Raw genomic sequence first — 18,976 nt, forward strand, 5'->3', positions numbered from 1 at the left:
AGAGAGGGGTGCCAGGAAGTTGGGCGTTCTTAAGACGTTCTCTTACTTTCGTAAATATTTGTAAAACTTTTTTTTTTTTTCCAGCTGCCATTTTCAGATTATCTAATTGGGCCTTCCCTAAAAAATTATTTGTTTGCAATCGTTTGTTGAAGGTAGTAGCCATTTTAAGTAGAGTAGACTTCCTTAATTTGCTAGGAATTCCAGACAGGCGATGGACATGTTTACCATTAAGAAAAAACATTGGCGCCAATACTGGCCATTCAAACGATTTTCTTACCTTATCGTGAGACAAAAACAAGTTAAAAACAGGCAATAATTTCCTAGCAATCGTTGAGTAATGATTTCTAATCTATTTTACAAGAATTAGTTGACTGATAAGCAAACACCTTAAATAAAACTTGGACTGAAGAATGAAGAAAGTTCTTCTAAAATAAAGAACCTTTTTGTTGTTTTCTTCAGACTCATAATTAGTGTATTACCTTTCCCACATACTTTATCAATTTATGTCAGTATGCTTGTGGAAGTTATAGAATGCTGTGATTCGATAAGGCCAGGAATGTGTTGTAAAGGAAGCGATAAGGTCCAAAAGATAGGAATAGGAGAATTATCAATTATCTCTGCTATTACCTCCTGACGGCTGCTTTATTGATAATATTTTAGTACCAAAATATCAGTTACAAACTTTTTACCATTTCCTGTAGCTCACCTTGCTTACTGAGAGAGAGATTCCTAAAAGTTTGGATTCGTCCTCGAGACATGCTGAAACATGTCTTTCTGGGGTTAATCTAAATTTAAAAAAAAGTGTAGATTTAGTCATTAATAAATTAGATTACCTCAAAGCTTTACTTGATCGCATAGCGGCTAATTTCCACACTTTGCAATCGTTCATGAGCTCAATCAATCACTAATAGTGCACAGTCATGCTCGATAGGGTGCACTGCAGCTGCAGGATCTATCCACCACTCGGTAGGAGATTTTTTTATTTAAAAACAAAAAAAAATTATCATTCTTTGGCAGCAGAAAAATTGTTCTCGTGCAGGATCAATACAGTTAGTCTGAGCGTTGGAGCGACCTTGAGCCTGTTACAACCTGTACTAGGGAGATCTTGAACTCACTAGTGGTAGGGGTGGGAGAAGAGTACAAAGTGTACTTCCCGTCCGACCAATAATATGCAGACTGCAGGACGTTATGATCTGTTCAATAGGACCACCATTACTTTTGCCTGCTTGATTTAAGTTTTAATTTTCCCTACGAAGATGAGCATTTTTTAAGGTACCCTCCTCAGGTTTTCAGATTGATCAAGAGGGAAACTGTTTTAAAGGTTAAATTTGGTATTTAGTTTAGGCCATTAAGAAGTTAAGCTCTTTTGGAGGGAAACATTCATACTTAGATGCATCGATCAAGGGTATCATGTTAATTGAATCGATTATTTACTCATTTAAATCATCCCGAAAATGGCGCCTTAAAACTAAATATGGCCAAAAAAATTCGGAGTTAGAGGAAGGGAAAGTTGGGAAGAGCAGTAAGTTCAAGCCGTGTGAGTCAGTGTTCACACAGAAATTTAAAAAAAAATGAATTTTTTTACATAGCAAAAAAGTTTTATTTATTAGATCAAAACTTATTTGGGCGACATGCTGCCAGCACTAGTCAGAATTGATGCCCCAGAGTGTACACGCCTCTGGGGGATGTTGGTTTGATTAACCCAATGAAACTGCAGTTTGTTGTTGCTTCCCTTTCCACACATGAATAATGGAATTTAACTTCCTGATCTGTTTCCGGTTACTTTCTCTATCACAATTTCGTCTGCTTCCCCCGCAAAGTTCAAATTTAATTTTAAACTTCTACGATCCATATCATTTAGGTAAAATTAAGGATTTCCTAACAAAAGCATCATTTTTCATGGAAAGCACTTTTCATTTATGATAATGCAATGGCTTGAGGTTTTTCTTAGGATTCCAAGTAATTTTAATGATCTGTAATCTAAATTGCAGGAAGGGGTGGAAGGCGGCGACACTGCAATAGTGAACGGAGGTAGCGGAGGTGAGGATAAAGTAGAAGAAGCGAAGGAAGTGAAGGAAAAGGAAACGACGCCCGAGGAGAAGAAAGAAGCGACACCAGTCGCCTCGCCCGACCAGGAGAAAGCACCCGAGGAGAAGGTGGAAAAGAAAAAGAAGGAGAAGAGCAAGAAAAAATGGTCGTTTAGGTCGATTTCCTTTTCAAAGAAAGACAAAAGCAAGCCGAACATGTCCCGCGAAGATTCAAAAACTGGTGATCTGGCCAAGGAAGCAGCTGTACCAGAGGTAATTTTGTTATAGTTATGAAGTTAAGGGGGGAATGGAGGACTCTCAAATCCGTAGGGTGACCCAATCCTCCAGGCGTGACAGGTCTGCTGTTGAGTGTGTAGAGTGACGGCTCAAAGACCGCTGAAAAAGCAGCATTGTCCTTACTGGGCGATTGGTGCTAAATAGAAAGATTTGCCCCAACATTTCGTGACATGATTGGTTCTTGAGGATGATATGAATAGCCTGTAACAGTTTTATTCTAATTAAGGAACTTGTGACAACCTAAACTTAACAAATGTAAATAGTTGTATGTAGTAGAGGGATGAATGTGTGAAGCGAATGTATTTATAAGTAAGAATGGAGAGTGAGTGATATTCTAGTGATAAGCTCCTAGACGAACGTCAGGCTGTATGGCGGAAGCCAATGCCAAAAAAAAGTTAAAACAAAAAACTTAACAAAATACTTGCTACCGATCTTTCAGCTCTAAGGCAATTACTGGATTGGGTGGGTGTAGTGTCACTTGCTTTGATGCAGGTCTTCTCTAAAGAAACCAAACCTTCACTGCTGGCTGAACTGATGATGCACGTTCACTCAAGTTGTAAATTGAAGTGGTAGATGAAAATCCGAACCAGTTAGACAAGCAAAGAGCAGGGAGGGAGGGAAGAGATTAGCTATGTGTGGTGAGCGTATTGGATTCCCAAACGGTTTCGAACCCAGCTGTTCCTAGGAGCTTCTTACAGCTCACTGTTCGGTGAGAGAACACTGTCCGGAGGCAGTGCACTGAAGAAGCTCTGGGCTAATTACGGGAAACAAATAATCTAAGATGTTGACGGTGCCCCTGATCATTAAAAATTAAAATTAAATTTAAGGCCTCAACTTATTGAGAAAATTCTGAACACTGAAATGTGTGTGTGAATAGTTTTATGCATGTATTAGGCTGGAAACATAGTGGAGCGGCGGGCAAAGCGGCGATGATAGCGAAGAGCAAAGCGGCAAAAACAAAAACTAGAAATAGATAGAGTTGCTCTATCTTCGCTTTGCTCGCCACTATGCGCGGTCCCATATGTTAACTTGTGTTTGATTTCGCCGCTTTGCTCTTCGCTATCATCGCCGCTTTGCTCGCCGCTCCACTATGTTTCCAGCCTTAGTGAACAATGGTTCGGATATATCATAGCCAGTTATAATTTGTGTAAATATAGCCGGAAACGTCATCAGATTTAAGAATCTTTGAACCCAAGTTCAAGCTTTAAAAAAAGTAGAAACATTGAAGATGAAACCGTAAAGACCAGACCATCTTCCTCCGTGTCCCAGCGTTAAACTCACATCGCCCATTATTTTAAAAACCCTAAATTGCTAGGGTAACGAGTCTCAAATAAATTTGAACGGGTAAAATATGATGCTAATTTTTAAACTGAATGATAAAGTATGCCATAAAGCCTGTACTGATTACGAATTTAACATAAAAGTTAATCTACCAGAATAAAGGGTAATTTTTGTAAGATAGAGTTTGCTTTATTAGGATCAGTCCAATTTTAAAGATTACTTTGTCAGTTTTGTTGTAGTTCACGAGAAATTAGTAAAGATTTGGGAGAAAATTCTCAATACTTTTTAAGACATCACTAATTTTTGGATAATCAAAGTCATTTATAAATATTTGGTTTCCAAGTAAAATTTTATTTTCTTGTGGATTTATCGTAAGAAAGTTCTTTCCCCCCAAAGCAGTTAGGGTAACTCGCATTGGAGTTGGAAATGTAGGCTCAATGTCGACTATACCCTGTTTGGTATTAACATTACCGACTGAACTGGAGTCCTTATAGGTAAAGTGGTGGGGGAGTTGTGTTGGTTGCCATGGCTACAGCCACCGGCGTCTGTCATCGATCCAACTCTGCCTCTCTACTAAACACAACTATTATGTGTACTGAAAACATTTGGCTAGCTTAACAAAATCCACGCCCAAAAAGGCATTTTTATTTAAAGTTTAGATCTTAGTAAAATATAATATAGCATCTCATCTATTCAATATTTTGTACATAATGAGAGAAAATACTTAAAGCTTCGCCCTCCAAGGGGGTGTTCTCAAAACCCGAGCTTCCTTCGTAACCAATTTCCGCCTTGTTTGTAAGATTTGTTTCATGAACTTCTAATCTATTTGTACCCAAAGAAAAGGAGTTAACAATAATGAGGGGTTTGAAATAAGAATGAACTGAATTATTTTTTTGGAAGTACCAACAACTTGACTGGGGGCTTGATTTGTCTTATTTTTTCATTTCTTTCATTTCAATACCTGAAACAGTGAGGCAGCAAACAAACCTTTATAGTTAACAGTTTATAATTTTTTATAGTGTGAGCCTTGAAGAAGACTAACTAGTCTCTAGGTCGAAAGCTCGCCATTAATAAAACAAAAAGTTATGAATGAAGTTCGTAACAATCTTTCATCCCATTGAAGAAAATTTATATAGCTTATAGTGTAAAGATGCTTTGAGTGTCCACTATATTCTCTTAAATATATTAAATTCGGTAACCATCTATTAATTTTGCAGGTAGCTGAAGTTGAAAGCCAAGAAAAGACTCCATCGGAAACCACTCCAAAGACTGAAGAAGCCGTATCACCAGTAAGCAACGAAGATGCAAAAACAGCCGTAGTAAGTGATGCCGTTGAAGAAATTAAAACAGCCGGAGCTGTTGTTGTAAAAGAAGAGGAGAACGTCACCACCAACAACTGCACCACCACCAGCAGCAGCAGTAGTAGCAATGAAGAGAAAAAGGAAGAAGTACGAGAAGAAATCGCCGCCAACATTTGCACCACTATCTCCTCGCAACAACAACAACAACAGCAGCAACAGCTACAATCACAACAACAGGAAATCGTTGAAAAAGTAGTAGAAACTAGTAACAGCAGTACAATTGTAACTAAAGTTACTGAAACCTCTTCCGTTGTTATCACATCAACTCAGCATGTCCAGGTTAATTTTTAAGAGATCTATTTTTTTTTTTTTTGTGATTTCTAGTTTAAAATTGCACTTTATTCTTGTGTGTAATTTTAATATTCTGGAGCTTTAGCATTTTGTTCTTCAAATCAAAATTAAAAAAAAAGTTTAAAACCATAATGATTTGCAAATTATTCGGAAATTGACATTAAAATAAATTTTAATACATTATTTGTTTTAATTTAACTAATTAATTATTAAATGTAGTGGCCATACTGCTGTTTAATTAGGAAGGTTTCATTTTGGTTATACTTAAATCTTGTTAGTGAGGGTTTGTAGTAGATTAAAGAGGGCATCCATTGTTGGTCTAAAAGATCTTGTTATGTGAAGTTTCAAGTTTGGAAGACTTGAGATACATGGTGGTCGCCAAGTCGGGGTATACAAACTAAAACATATTACTGCCTTCGTTCTGACGATCACTAAAATCGTACAGTCTGTAACACACTATAATTCAATTCCATTTCTTTCAATGAATAAGAAGGTATCTTTAATTTCAATTTTAGTTATATTTTCGCAAAAAATAAGTTACGACAAGATTATTTGTTATAAAATGTGTTGACAAGTAAAAGACACACTAGAGGATACAACGGTTCCGTTTCTAAATTCACAATTAGAATTTAATATTAAGGGTATTTTCCTACCCCAAGGGATGATCATGAACCTTTATTATATAAGAATTCATCAGAGGCCTGAAGTGCTTCTTTAATTGCCAGAATGCAACTCATTTTTGGTCATTAGGTGATATTAATTCATTATTGAGTTTTTGAATATTAATTTTGTCTAAGATAAATTCAAGTAAAACTTAGTTTCCCATAGTTATGTAATTATTGTTACAAGATTTGTTTTAATTTTTATTAATAAGCATTAATGAATTTAAGTATTCACAAAACAAAAAACAAAATTCGCGTTCTTAAGTTACGTATTTGTTAGTGTTTCGACGGACATGAACGTTATATTTATTTAATTCCCAACTCTTAGTTTTTGGTTAATATTAGGTTATTAGGTCAGTTAACCAATATTAGGTTTATTTGAATTAATTTTCCTTTTGGGAATCAGATTGACCTCTGGCGCAAAAGTTTGTTAGGGTTTAACTGTGAAACACAGAACGAATACTGTCCAAAGGGAAAGCTTGGAGTTTGTCCCTAATTGGGTTTAGAAGAGTTCAGCTTGCCTTATGGCACATCAATGCTCTAGAAGCAGTACATGGTTCTAATAAGTTCCCATTGCGGATGCCATTGTTTGACCATTCCAGAGCAATTTAGTCAGCTTTGTTTGTTTATCCTCAACTTTTGCAGCCAAAGAACTGATTGTTGTTTATCTTTGTGTGGGTGATTGTAAAGACGTACGGAACCTCCTGGAAATGACCTAATTGAATTAAACTAACATCTATAATACGAGCTTAAAAACAAAAATGAAACCTACTTAAACTATCACTTTAAAGTAATAATTAAAACTACACTAATTTTATTCCACTGGCTTTTATTTGGCAAAATGTAATGGGTTTTTTTTTAGCATTGAATCATTTCTCACAAAGCTTTATTTTATTTTTTTCAAGTACGTAGTAAGAGAATGCCGGTCGTGTCATGTGTGTTGCACTCCCCCAGCAAATCGTAAATTTTAGGAAAATAGTTTTTGAAGTGAAGTTTTGGTCCAAAAGCCGCCGCGTCGCATTTTGATTCGTTAAAGCGCGCTTTATTACTAATCGAATAGAATTAAGTTTAGTTTTAGTTTTATGCATCTGATCCAGTAGTTGCGCCTTTTTCAAGATCAGTGTTTTTTAAGTGTACAGATTTCAAAGATCTTAGTTTCACATTACATATGGGTAATTATACATTGTATTATTTTTTTAAGACAAATGCGCTTAAACAAAGGTTCTAGTCCATGAGTGGGGCACCTTACCCTTACCCTGCGCGATAGAACTCAACTTACCAGTCTCGTTACAGTTCGAATCCATCAGAGACAGGTTTATAGGTTTATGAACCACACAATCTTCAATGCACAAAGAGCAAAGCTTCTGTTCAAAAAGGGTTACTTAGGGCGGTTAAGCGATTCTCGAGCGTAAATCTTTTGTACTTAAGCTTCTCAGCTTTATCTGTTATATTGGCGTAATTTCCGAATTATCCCAAGTAGAACATTAATATAGCTTATCAAAATGCAACATTGTGGCACTTACGCACATAACACTGGGTAAAATCAATTGTTGATTTTAAGAACAAGACATTCTGGGTTATGATTTCATCTTAAAAATTATTAAATGGATTCCTCTGCCCCGTTTTGGAATGCCAAGTCCTGAGGTAATCAAAACAGTTCTATTGTTATACTCAAATGGCGAAGAACACAACTGTGTCCAAACTAATCGAGCAACAGACTAAAAAATAGAAGCACCTCCAATGTCCAAATCTGTTCTGGCCAAAAAATACAAAATCCGTTCTAAGAGCTAAAGAAAGGTCATAACTTTCATTTGTATGAATTTCTTCTGCTTGGAGGAGGACACTGCCCTAGACTTCCTTCACATACAAATCCCCTTGATGATCCCAACTCCAGGCCTCGCAGAGCATCGATGAAGAAATAAAATCCAGGATTGTTAGTAATGAAAGAAATTATTTTTGATAAATTCAGGAGGTATTGGAGATGAAATCGGAAGAAAGTGTTGTTCCCCCACTGCCCGCCAGTCCACCACCAACTGAAGCACCGCCTCCAACACCTGTTGCACCCCAGCCACAACCAGAACATGAGGTACACTTCTAATTTTAATTCTTAATTTTTTTTTTTCTTTTAATTTAAATGAAAGAAGAGAATCTTTGACCTCTTCTTGGATCGGCACACGATTTAGCTTTTCTTGATTTTTTTTCTTTCTATTTAAAATTGTTGAAAACAGGAAGTAAATGGTGGCGGTGAAAGTATGGCTGAAATGCCGGAAGAAAATGGTTTAGGGCCAGATACTAAATTGGAAGATGAGGACGATGAAATAGTACCAAAAGTAAATGGTCATCACGATGATACTCCTGTAAAACAGGTAAAGTTTGTTCAGTGCTTAATGTTCATGTTTTAACCTGTTAACGTGTCAGCAGTAGTCTCCAGGGACTTAATCCTGAAACAGAAATAAAGTAAGAAACTTTCCAGCAAAACCCAACAAACGGCAATGTGATCAGCCTCTAAGGGCTCTGGCAATCGCTCCAAATTAGCTCTTCTTACAATTATTAATTCAATATGCTCGAGTTTTGAAACCAATTACACTTATTTCACCGCTTCTGTAAACTGCACACACTGTGCAACTTGATTAGAACTTTATTAGATCAAACGTGATACACAGCTCTGGCAATCGCTCCAAATTAGCTCTTCTTACAATTATTAATTCAATATGCTCGAGTTTTGAAACCAATTACACTTATTTCACCGCTTCTGTAAACTGCACACACTGTGCAACTTGATTAGAACTTTATTAGATCAAACGTGATACACAGCTCTGGCAATCGCTCCAAATTAGCTCTTCTTACAATTATTAATTCAATATGCTCGAGTTTTGAAACCAATTACACTTATTTCACCGCTTCTGTAAACTGCACACACTGTGCAACTTGATTAGAACTTTATTAGATCAAACGTGATACACAGCTCTGGCAATCGCTCCAAATTAGCTCTTCTTACAATTATTAATTCAATATGCTCGAGTTTTGAAACCAATTACACTTATTTCACCGCTTCTGTAAACTGCACACACTGTGCAACTTGATTAGAACTTTATTAGATCAAACGTGATACACAGCTCTGGCAATCGCTCCAAATTAGCTCTTCTTACAATTATTAATTCAATATGCTCGAGTTTTGAAACCAATTACACTTATTTCACCGCTTCTGTAAACTGCACACACTGTGCAACTTGATTAGAACTTTATTAGATCAAACGTGATACACAGCTGTGGCAATCGCTCCAAATTAGCTCTTCTTACAATTATTAATTCAATATGCTCGAGTTTTGAAACCAATTACACTTATTTCACCGCTTCTGTAAACTGCACACACTGTGCAACTTGATTAGAACTTTATTAGATCAAACGTGATACACAGCTCTGGCAATCGCTCCAAATTAGCTCTTCTTACAATTATTAATTCAATATGCTCGAGTTTTGAAACCAATTACACTTATTTCACCGCTTCTGTAAACTGCACACACTGTGCAACTTGATTAGAACTTTATTAGATCAAACGTGATACACAGCTGTGGCAATCGCTCCAAATTAGCTCTTCTTACAATTATTAATTCAATATGCTCGAGTTTTGAAACCAATTACACTTATTTCACCGCTTCTGTAAACTGCACACACTGTGCAACTTGATTAGAACTTTATTAGATCAAACGTGATACACAGCTCTGGCAATCGCTCCAAATTAGCTCTTCTTACAATTATTAATTCAATATGCTCGAGTTTTGAAACCAATTACACTTATTTCACCGCTTCTGTAAACTGCACACACTGTGCAACTTGATTAGAACTTTATTAGATCAAACGTGATACACAGCTCTGGCAATCGCTCCAAATTAGCTCTTCTTACAATTATTAATTCAATATGCTCGAGTTTTGAAACCAATTACACTTATTTCACCGCTTCTGTAAACTGCACACACTGTGCAACTTGATTAGAACTTTATTAGATCAAACGTGATACACAGCTCTGGCAATCGCTCCAAATTAGCTCTTCTTACAATTATTAATTCAATATGCTCGAGTTTTGAAACCAATTACACTTATTTCACCGCTTCTGTAAACTGCACACACTGTGCAACTTGATTAGAACTTTATTAGATCAAACGTGATACACAGCTGTGGCAATCGCTCCAAATTAGCTCTTCTTACAATTATTAATTCAATATGCTCGAGTTTTGAAACCAATTACACTTATTTCACCGCTTCTGTAAACTGCACACACTGTGCAACTTGATTAGAACTTTATTAGATCAAACGTGATACACAGCTCTGGCAATCGCTCCAAATTAGCTCTTCTTACAATTATTAATTCAATATGCTCGAGTTTTGAAACCAATTACACTTATTTCACCGCTTCTGTAAACTGCACACACTGTGCAACTTGATTAGAACTTTATTAGATCAAACGTGATACACAGCTGTGGCAATCGCTCCAAATTAGCTCTTCTTACAATTATTAATTCAATATGCTCGAGTTTTGAAACCAATTACACTTATTTCACCGCTTCTGTAAACTGCACACACTGTGCAACTTGATTAGAACTTTATTAGATCAAACGTGATACACAGCTCTGGCAATCGCTCCAAATTAGCTCTTCTTACAATTATTAATTCAATATGCTCGAGTTTTGAAACCAATTACACTTATTTCACCGCTTCTGTAAACTGCACACACTGTGCAACTTGATTAGAACTTTATTAGATCAAACGTGATACACAGCTGTGGCAATCGCTCCAAATTAGCTCTTCTTACAATTATTAATTCAATATGCTCGAGTTTTGAAACCAATTACACTTATTTCACCGCTTCTGTAAACTGCACACACTGTGCAACTTGATTAGAACTTTATTAGATCAAACGTGATACACAGCTGTGGCAATCGCTCCAAATTAGCTCTTCTTACAATTATTAATTCAATATGCTCGAGTTTTGAAACCAATTACACTTATTTCACCGCTTCTGTAAACTGCACACACTGTGCAACTTGATTAGAACTTTATTAGATCAAACGTGATACACAGCTGTGGCAATCGCTCCAAATTAGCTCTTCTTACAATTATTAATTCAATATGCTCGAGTTTTGAAACCAATTACACTTATTTCACCGCTTCTGTAAACTGCACACACTGTGCAACTTGATTAGAACTTTATTAGATCAAACGTGATACACAGCTCTGGCAATCGCTCCAAATTAGCTCTTCTTACAATTATTAATTCAATATGCTCGAGTTTTGAAACCAATTACACTTATTTCACCGCTTCTGTAAACTGCACACACTGTGCAACTTGATTAGAACTTTATTAGATCAAACGTGATACACAGCTGTGGCAATCGCTCCAAATTAGCTCTTCTTACAATTATTAATTCAATATGCTCGAGTTTTGAAACCAATTACACTTATTTCACCGCTTCTGTAAACTGCACACACTGTGCAACTTGATTAGAACTTTATTAGATCAAACGTGATACACAGCTGTGGCAATCGCTCCAAATTAGCTCTTCTTACAATTATTAATTCAATATGCTCGAGTTTTGAAACCAATTACACTTATTTCACCGCTTCTGTAAACTGCACACACTGTGCAACTTGATTAGAACTTTATTAGATCAAACGTGATACACAGCTCTGGCAATCGCTCCAAATTAGCTCTTCTTACAATTATTAATTCAATATGCTCGAGTTTTGAAACCAATTACACTTATTTCACCGCTTCTGTAAACTGCACACACTGTGCAACTTGATTAGAACTTTATTAGATCAAACGTGATACACAGCTGTGGCAATCGCTCCAAATTAGCTCTTCTTACAATTATTAATTCAATATGCTCGAGTTTTGAAACCAATTACACTTATTTCACCGCTTCTGTAAACTGCACACACTGTGCAACTTGATTAGAACTTTATTAGATCAAACGTGATACACAGCTGTGGCAATCGCTCCAAATTAGCTCTTCTTACAATTATTAATTCAATATGCTCGAGTTTTGAAACCAATTACACTTATTTCACCGCTTCTGTAAACTGCACACACTGTGCAACTTGATTAGAACTTTATTAGATCAAACGTGATACACAGCTCTGGCAATCGCTCCAAATTAGCTCTTCTTACAATTATTAATTCAATATGCTCGAGTTTTGAAACCAATTACACTTATTTCACCGCTTCTGTAAACTGCACACACTGTGCAACTTGATTAGAACTTTATTAGATCAAACGTGATACACAGCTGTGGCAATCGCTCCAAATTAGCTCTTCTTACAATTATTAATTCAATATGCTCGAGTTTTGAAACCAATTACACTTATTTCACCGCTTCTGTAAACTGCACACACTGTGCAACTTGATTAGAACTTTATTAGATCAAACGTGATACACAGCTGTGGCAATCGCTCCAAATTAGCTCTTCTTACAATTATTAATTCAATATGCTCGAGTTTTGAAACCAATTACACTTATTTCACCGCTTCTGTAAACTGCACACACTGTGCAACTTGATTAGAACTTTATTAGATCAAACGTGATACACAGCTGTGGCTAATCGTGAAAAATTATCTGTGACAGTTCGCTGGTTGCACGAATAATTCGCTTTCTTTGTTTAGGATTTGCTAAGATCTATGGAGTTGTTGAGCTTTAGATTTTGTCGTTTGACCAAATTTATATTTAAAGAATTAAAGCAAAATAGTTCCTTAAAAGCTAGAAAATTAATTTGCTATTGTCAAAGAATGCAGTTAAATACGCCCAGCAATGTAGGCCTGCTCCTCGGATAATTGCTTCCCAGCTTGATTAGATTATATCGAGCAATGCGTAAAATTCAATTAATCGAATTCACTTATTACATATTGTGAGTTGAACTAGGTGTAAAATCTAATTTAACTCTTTACTTCCAGGTTGTTGATTCAATAATTGACATCATCAAAACACCAGAACCAGTTGAAAAGATCGTGGTAATTATGTTTTTATTAATTTTAAGAATTAATTGTAGCAAAAGTAATTAAGTTTTAATTTAAACGCTTCAATGATTGTAGAAGTGATTCTATTAGCACCATCTTAAGGACATAGCCGCGAGCAATCTCTTCATTTTCTCTCCCTCTAACGACCTTAGCAGGTGATAGAATTACTTCTGCCTATTGGTTCACAATTACTGCTGTTCAAAAGTTGGTGTTTTCTTTTCAGGTTTTGCCCCCTACAATGTTTCTCTCCTTTCATTTTTCCTGGTTAGAGAGAGAGAGAGAGGGTATCTCGAATTGGTAGCCAGGTTTTACTGTTATATTCTAGACTGGGGGATGCCTGTTCAGAGATTTTAGGTTGCTGTAGTTCGTCTCTTATACGGACGTTGAGCATCTAATACTGGCGATTAAAAGGACAGGTCTGGAGAGTGAGCTTTAAAGTGAGGGAAGCCACAATAGATCCAAAGGGGTCGCAGTGGCGTAGGCCTTAAGGCCGCCCTAGTCTAATCTATACTGGCCGTTTCCGCTTCATTTGTACCCGGAGATAGCCTGGTAGGACTTGAGTGGTGCATTCCTGGGTCTTTGAAAGGTTAGGGCTAAGCAAATAGTAGTAAAGTAATCGCCTATTTTTTCAGGCGGGGCTTAACGTTCAACTTCCAATTAGGTGTCGTGGACGGTGGCGACTAGCAAACATACTTTACTGTAAATTTCTCATATTAACCATTAAATAAAATCCAAGGACTAGAGACCGGGAGTCGAACCCACTAAACCAACAATACATCTTAGCTTTACTGGTCTCGCCTCTAACCGCTCGGCTAAAGGTTAGGGCTGAGCATGACCCTATATATGCCTGACCTACAAGAAGTTCAAGGCAAATGATTACAGCTCGTCGAGTTTCCACAGACTTATTCTGGTATAATGCCCTTTTTAAAGGGCATACAATTGGTGGGTATACTTGAACTGTGAAGAACTAAAGCAAAAAAAAGTTCAAATTTTATGCGCTTCGTTTTGGCTAATGTTACTGATTAATATGTATTGTTGGTTTAGTGGGTTCGATTCCTCGGTCTTTTAGGCCTTGGATTTTATTTAATGGTTAATAAAAAGAAATTACAGTAAGGCGCCACGGTAGCCGAACGGTGTTTGCTAGTCGCGTCCGTCCACGACACCTAATTGGGTAGTTGGACGTGTAAAGCCCCGCCTGAAAAAAATAGGCAATAAATATCACTGATTCCAACGATCACCCATAAAACATTGTATCCTCTCGGCGGGTGCACTTGTTCTGTTTTACAACCTTTAATTTGAGCAATTTTCCCAGAACAATTGGTGGATTAAGGAGAGACTCTTGAAAAATAACTTTCCAAAAATTGTGTGAGTTTGTAGAAAAGCCCCAACTGTTTTCTGAATGGAATTTTCATTTTCCTCGAGACTTTTTTTTTTTTTTCGAAAAAGCCTCTTCCTATGATGAATTTTACCCTAAACGTCGTCGTATTTAGATCGAAAGTTTTTATCTATCTAAATAATTGGCTTGGAAAATTTAGTTTTTGTGGTATTTTTAGCCTTTAAATTTTAAATGTTTTATTCGATAAATTAACAATTCTAGAAAATTAATTTAGAAACAGTCGTGGGGCGTGTTCTTACCTGATTTCTCTCTCTTTCACACCAATTCAAAAACTGTTCTTCATGATTTCAGGTTACAGAGAATAGTGTTGAAGTAACAACAACAACAAAAGAGTCGACAACTGTCGAAGAGTAAAGGAAAAAAGGAAGGTCTAAATACTTGAGGAAATGAACAAAGTAAAAAAGGAAAAGAAGAAATTATTAAAGGAAAAAAAAAAAAACACAAACTTGTTTATGTTCAATTCTTTTTTCTAAATTAATTAATTATGATTATTTAATTTAATGAGAAAATATTTAATAATTAGACAGACAAAAAAGGGAAGGGGAAAATGTAAAATTAAACAAAAAATTTGTAAAATATTTCTCCTCTAACAAAAAAAACAAACAAAATCGTTTTGCATGTTGCTCTGCAGTATTTTTTATTATTATTTTGTTTTTATTTAATTATCTGCAAAAAGAAAATTAAAATAACTAACAAAGCAAAAAAAAAAATTTAATGGAGATTTTTTTTTAATTGTTAAATAATTGTGTGTCCAATTTTTTAAAGACTGGCTTATTTTTAAAATGAAGTAACGTTTATAAGGCTCAAATTTCTCTTCAACTTTCTGTAAATGTTTTGTTTTTTCATTTAGTAAAAAAAAAGAGATTTCCCACCTAGGAAAAATGTTTTCCTCCACTTTTTCATAGTTGATTAATATTTTCTTTTTTAAAATTTCAATTAAAATATAGAAATTGATAACAATAAAAAAAAATAAATATACTGGGTATTTTTTCAGCATGTGCCTTTGGGGGGGGGAAAACTCTGCTCCTAGGCCTATTTTAAAGATTTTCATTTATTTTTCCAAATTTTGCGGACCAAAATCTTAATTTTTTTTTAATGAGATAGAGAAAAATTCTCCCAGAATTTGTTTTTCTTTTCTGAAAAGTACATCACACCTAATTTTGCATTTATGGGTGGGGGGGGGGCGCGATTTATTAAATAATAATTTGAATATTAAAAAAAAATAAATAAATGAAATAGAAAAATACGTAGTAAAAGCATGTTTTTGGATTGCTACTCAAATTGGATCAGATAATGAAAAACAAAGGGTGAAATGCGCAGTCTTTAGAAAGCGTCTAAGAGGCATTGATGGTGGGTGACTCAGTTAAGGAAAACCGCCTCCAAGCTCTACAAGCTGTGTACGAATGGACAGAATACAGAGAAGATATCGTAGCTAAGTGAAGCACAAAACGTGTATGCAAATCAAATCATCCTTAACTTGTATTTTTAATTCACAAAACTGATTGAAACTCATGATGTTTATTATTAAGCTTTTAAAATTCAAATTCATCACTGCCGAAGTTTGTAAGTTTAACCAAAAACTTAATTACTTAGTAGTCACCAAAACACGAATATTTTTCTTTTATTACACAAAAAAATCAAATTTACAAATTGGTGCTTTGTTCCTTTTTTAATTGTAAATTTTGAAAAAAATTTCATTCAGAATGTAAATTTTACCCAGTTTTTAAAATAAAAGCTTTTAGAAGAGATAGGTTAAAAAAAAAGAATGATATTAAAACATTTAAATTATAACCTTAAAATTTAACCAAAAAAAAAAAGGCAAATCAAAAAAATACACTGCCAGCTAAAAATAGGGATTTCTTTATCATATAAAAATAAAGCTTACTTGTTCTTTTTTTAAAAAAAATACTTTTCGCAGACAAATTGGTAATTTTTAGTAGAAATTATGGGGCGCTTCGCTTTGGCTGGGCTATAAAACAGTATGTGCTGTAAGTCCTGTAGCTGAAAAAGTAGATCGTAATTCTCTACTCTCGAATCCCATCCTCTACAAATGTATAAAGCTAAAAATCTGAACATGAAAATGAATGCCATTAACTGAGATGCATCTTTATGAACACATAATCACAAACTAAAATTAACCAATTTGCCTACGATGTACAACTTTTATTGCCCATTAATTAAAAAAAAAATGAAAACCAAATCACCAATTATTCTCTTTTTTTATTGTGAAAAATTATATTTTCAAACAAGTCTGGGCTGTAGTATCTCATTTTAACAAAATTTTTGTATTTTATATCTTAATAGTTACAGGAATTGAAAAAAATCGCATTTTACAATGTTTTTTTTTTGTTTTGTTTAGTTTTTATTTTGAATTTTGAAAAGAACCATCTATATTTTTTTTGAGTTTTGTATTGTTAGTTATATAAAAATATATATATAGATAGATAAGATAAAACAGGACTTGGGAAAAATGTTTTAAAGATCGGCAAAAATAAATCGATCAAGTTAAACACCATCGCTAATAAAATCGATTCTTTTTTGCATTATTAAAAAAAAAAATAATCATAATTGAGGAGTTCCCCAAAACTTTGGATTGGAAAAAATAAAAACGTTTTCTGACATAGGAAATGTTTTTAAGGGCGTTGAAGGAAAAAAAATAAATAAATAAATAAAAAATACTTCTTTTTATATATGTATGTATAATGTAAGAAAAGATTTTTAAAAAAATAAAAAATTTCCACTTTATATATGTAAACCCGTTTTTATGTGTAGTAGTTAAAAAATAAAAATAAATAAATAGGTTAATTTTTGATGAAAGTTAAAAAATAAAAATGAAAAAGTAAATAATTGCTGCAAAGTGTGTGTAAAGTATGTATGGGTTATAAACAAAAGTATGCGCATGTAAGGTGTGATCTAATTAGTTTCGAATGTCTTTATGTGTAATTGTCTTATATGCTAGTTGAGTGTGATAGTAAGTTTATAGTTAATTTTTTTCTTCTTCTTCTGATTGAGTGTGTGAGTGAGAAATGACGCGCTTTCATTTTTTTTTTTTGAAACGAGAAAAAATTAAAAAAGAAAAAAAAAGCCAAAACAATTTGTACATTAAAAAAGAAAAAAATTATCATTTTTTTTTATTTTAATTGATTTGATTGGGATAAAAATAATTTTTTATTGGGCTTGGATCATGCAACGAAAAAAAAACTTGTATTTTGTACACATTTTTATTTATAATTGGGGGGGGAAATCAGCCATAATTATAAGGAGAGGGGGATCTTTTGCATTTATAACTATAAATATATATATATAAATATAGAAGGTAACAATATACAGTATAATGTAACCTACCAATTTGATACAAAAAAATGTCCCAACTCAAATCTTTTTATTGTAATGCGTGAATGTGTTTATATATATATAAAAAAAAATAATAAAATATAATATGTTTAAAAAGTTTCAATGTGAATGCTTATTCGTTTTGTTTTATTGCCTTTTTTTATTGTAGAATTTTTTTTTTTTGAGGAACAGGATTAATTTAAAAACCAAGAAAGAATCTTTTATCTAATTTATAACTTGTTCTCTTTCAAGTTTGTTTACTACTAAATGACAGATCTTATAACTTTTTCTCTACTTACCTTTTTTATAGAGTAAAAAATACATTAACGGACTTTCTTCAGCAATCAGTTTTCTACAAACATTTTACAATGTGGTTTGAGAAAATTCAAAGATTTTTTTAAAAAATATTTTATATACGTAAATCAACAATAGGAAGGTTATTTATTAGTACAAAAAATTCCGTAAGCGAGCGGCTCACGGCCAGGTACTTACATATTTCTGTATATTCTATGTTATGCATAATGCTACTGAAGCTCGTGGCTTCTTCAATTGAAGGATTGTAGATAGATAGGTCTTCTATTATTCAGTGGCATAAAATATTAGAAACTAAAAGCACCATTACGTTCATTCATTTATTGATATTTATCCAGCAAATTCAATTCTCTATTCTAATAAGAATCATGCAAAAATAACTCCATACCACCTAACAGTCATTTTTCTAATTAACCTTTAAAAAAAAAAAAACTTAAATTAGACATAAAAAGTTTGTTGGTTCAAGAAGTGGCTACGAATAGATTACTCATATAAATCTGTGGCTTGGTGCAAGAAGTGCCAATGTCAAAAAAAGGATTACCTGGAGGGGGAGGGGGAAATATTGATGCTAAATTTTGACATTGGCACTAGTAAGTTTTAGTAACTCAGTTACTACTTTGAAATTGACTTCGGCACTCCTTACGAGAAAAATTTCTGATGGTTAATCCATCAAAACAGATTTTTTACACATTTTTACCAAAATCTGACATTGGGCACTTCTTGCACCAAGCCACAGAAATAATTGGTCGTTAAAATTTTTTAATAGTAAAAACCTAAATTCTACTGTTTTATAAAAAAAAATAAACATATCACATTTTACTTGGTTACCAATTGTGGAAAAAGTCCATTTTCTCAAAGTATAAAACAGCTCTCTCTGGAAAACCTGAAAAACAGTTAACCTCTCTCTCTAGTGGTAAAATTCTTCTATCAGATTGTTGGATTAGTATAATACGAACACGAATAGGACTGTCAATGATACACTACTGTTTAAAAACTATCCTAATT

General features: G+C 34.2%; 1 protein-coding gene across 3 annotated transcripts in view; it reads left to right on the plus strand.

Moving 5' to 3' along the window:
* Positions 1 to 17,783, plus strand: part of LOC141448357 (uncharacterized) — a 29,258-nt gene extending 11,475 nt beyond the window's left edge. For 2 of the 3 annotated variants that reach the window (XM_074116705.1, XM_074116704.1), the window contains exons 3-8: positions 1,992 to 2,300; positions 4,823 to 5,245; positions 7,889 to 8,005; positions 8,148 to 8,285; positions 12,868 to 12,924; positions 14,618 to 17,783. In XM_074116705.1, coding sequence (XP_073972806.1) covers positions 1,992 to 2,300; positions 4,823 to 5,245; positions 7,889 to 8,005; positions 8,148 to 8,285; positions 12,868 to 12,924; positions 14,618 to 14,680 — 1,107 coding nt within the window. In that variant the 3' untranslated portion in view covers positions 14,681 to 17,783. The remainder of the gene's footprint in view (positions 1 to 1,991; positions 2,301 to 4,822; positions 5,246 to 7,888; positions 8,006 to 8,147; positions 8,286 to 12,867; positions 12,925 to 14,617) is intronic. The other variant, XM_074116706.1, reaches the window with a different exon arrangement.
* Positions 17,784 to 18,976: the final 1,193 nt, after the last annotated feature.

This window comes from Rhodnius prolixus, unplaced genomic scaffold (genome assembly GCF_049639745.1).
Source record: "Rhodnius prolixus isolate KJV_2025 unplaced genomic scaffold, Rpr scaffold_19, whole genome shotgun sequence".
NCBI lineage: Eukaryota > Metazoa > Arthropoda > Insecta > Hemiptera > Reduviidae > Rhodnius > Rhodnius prolixus.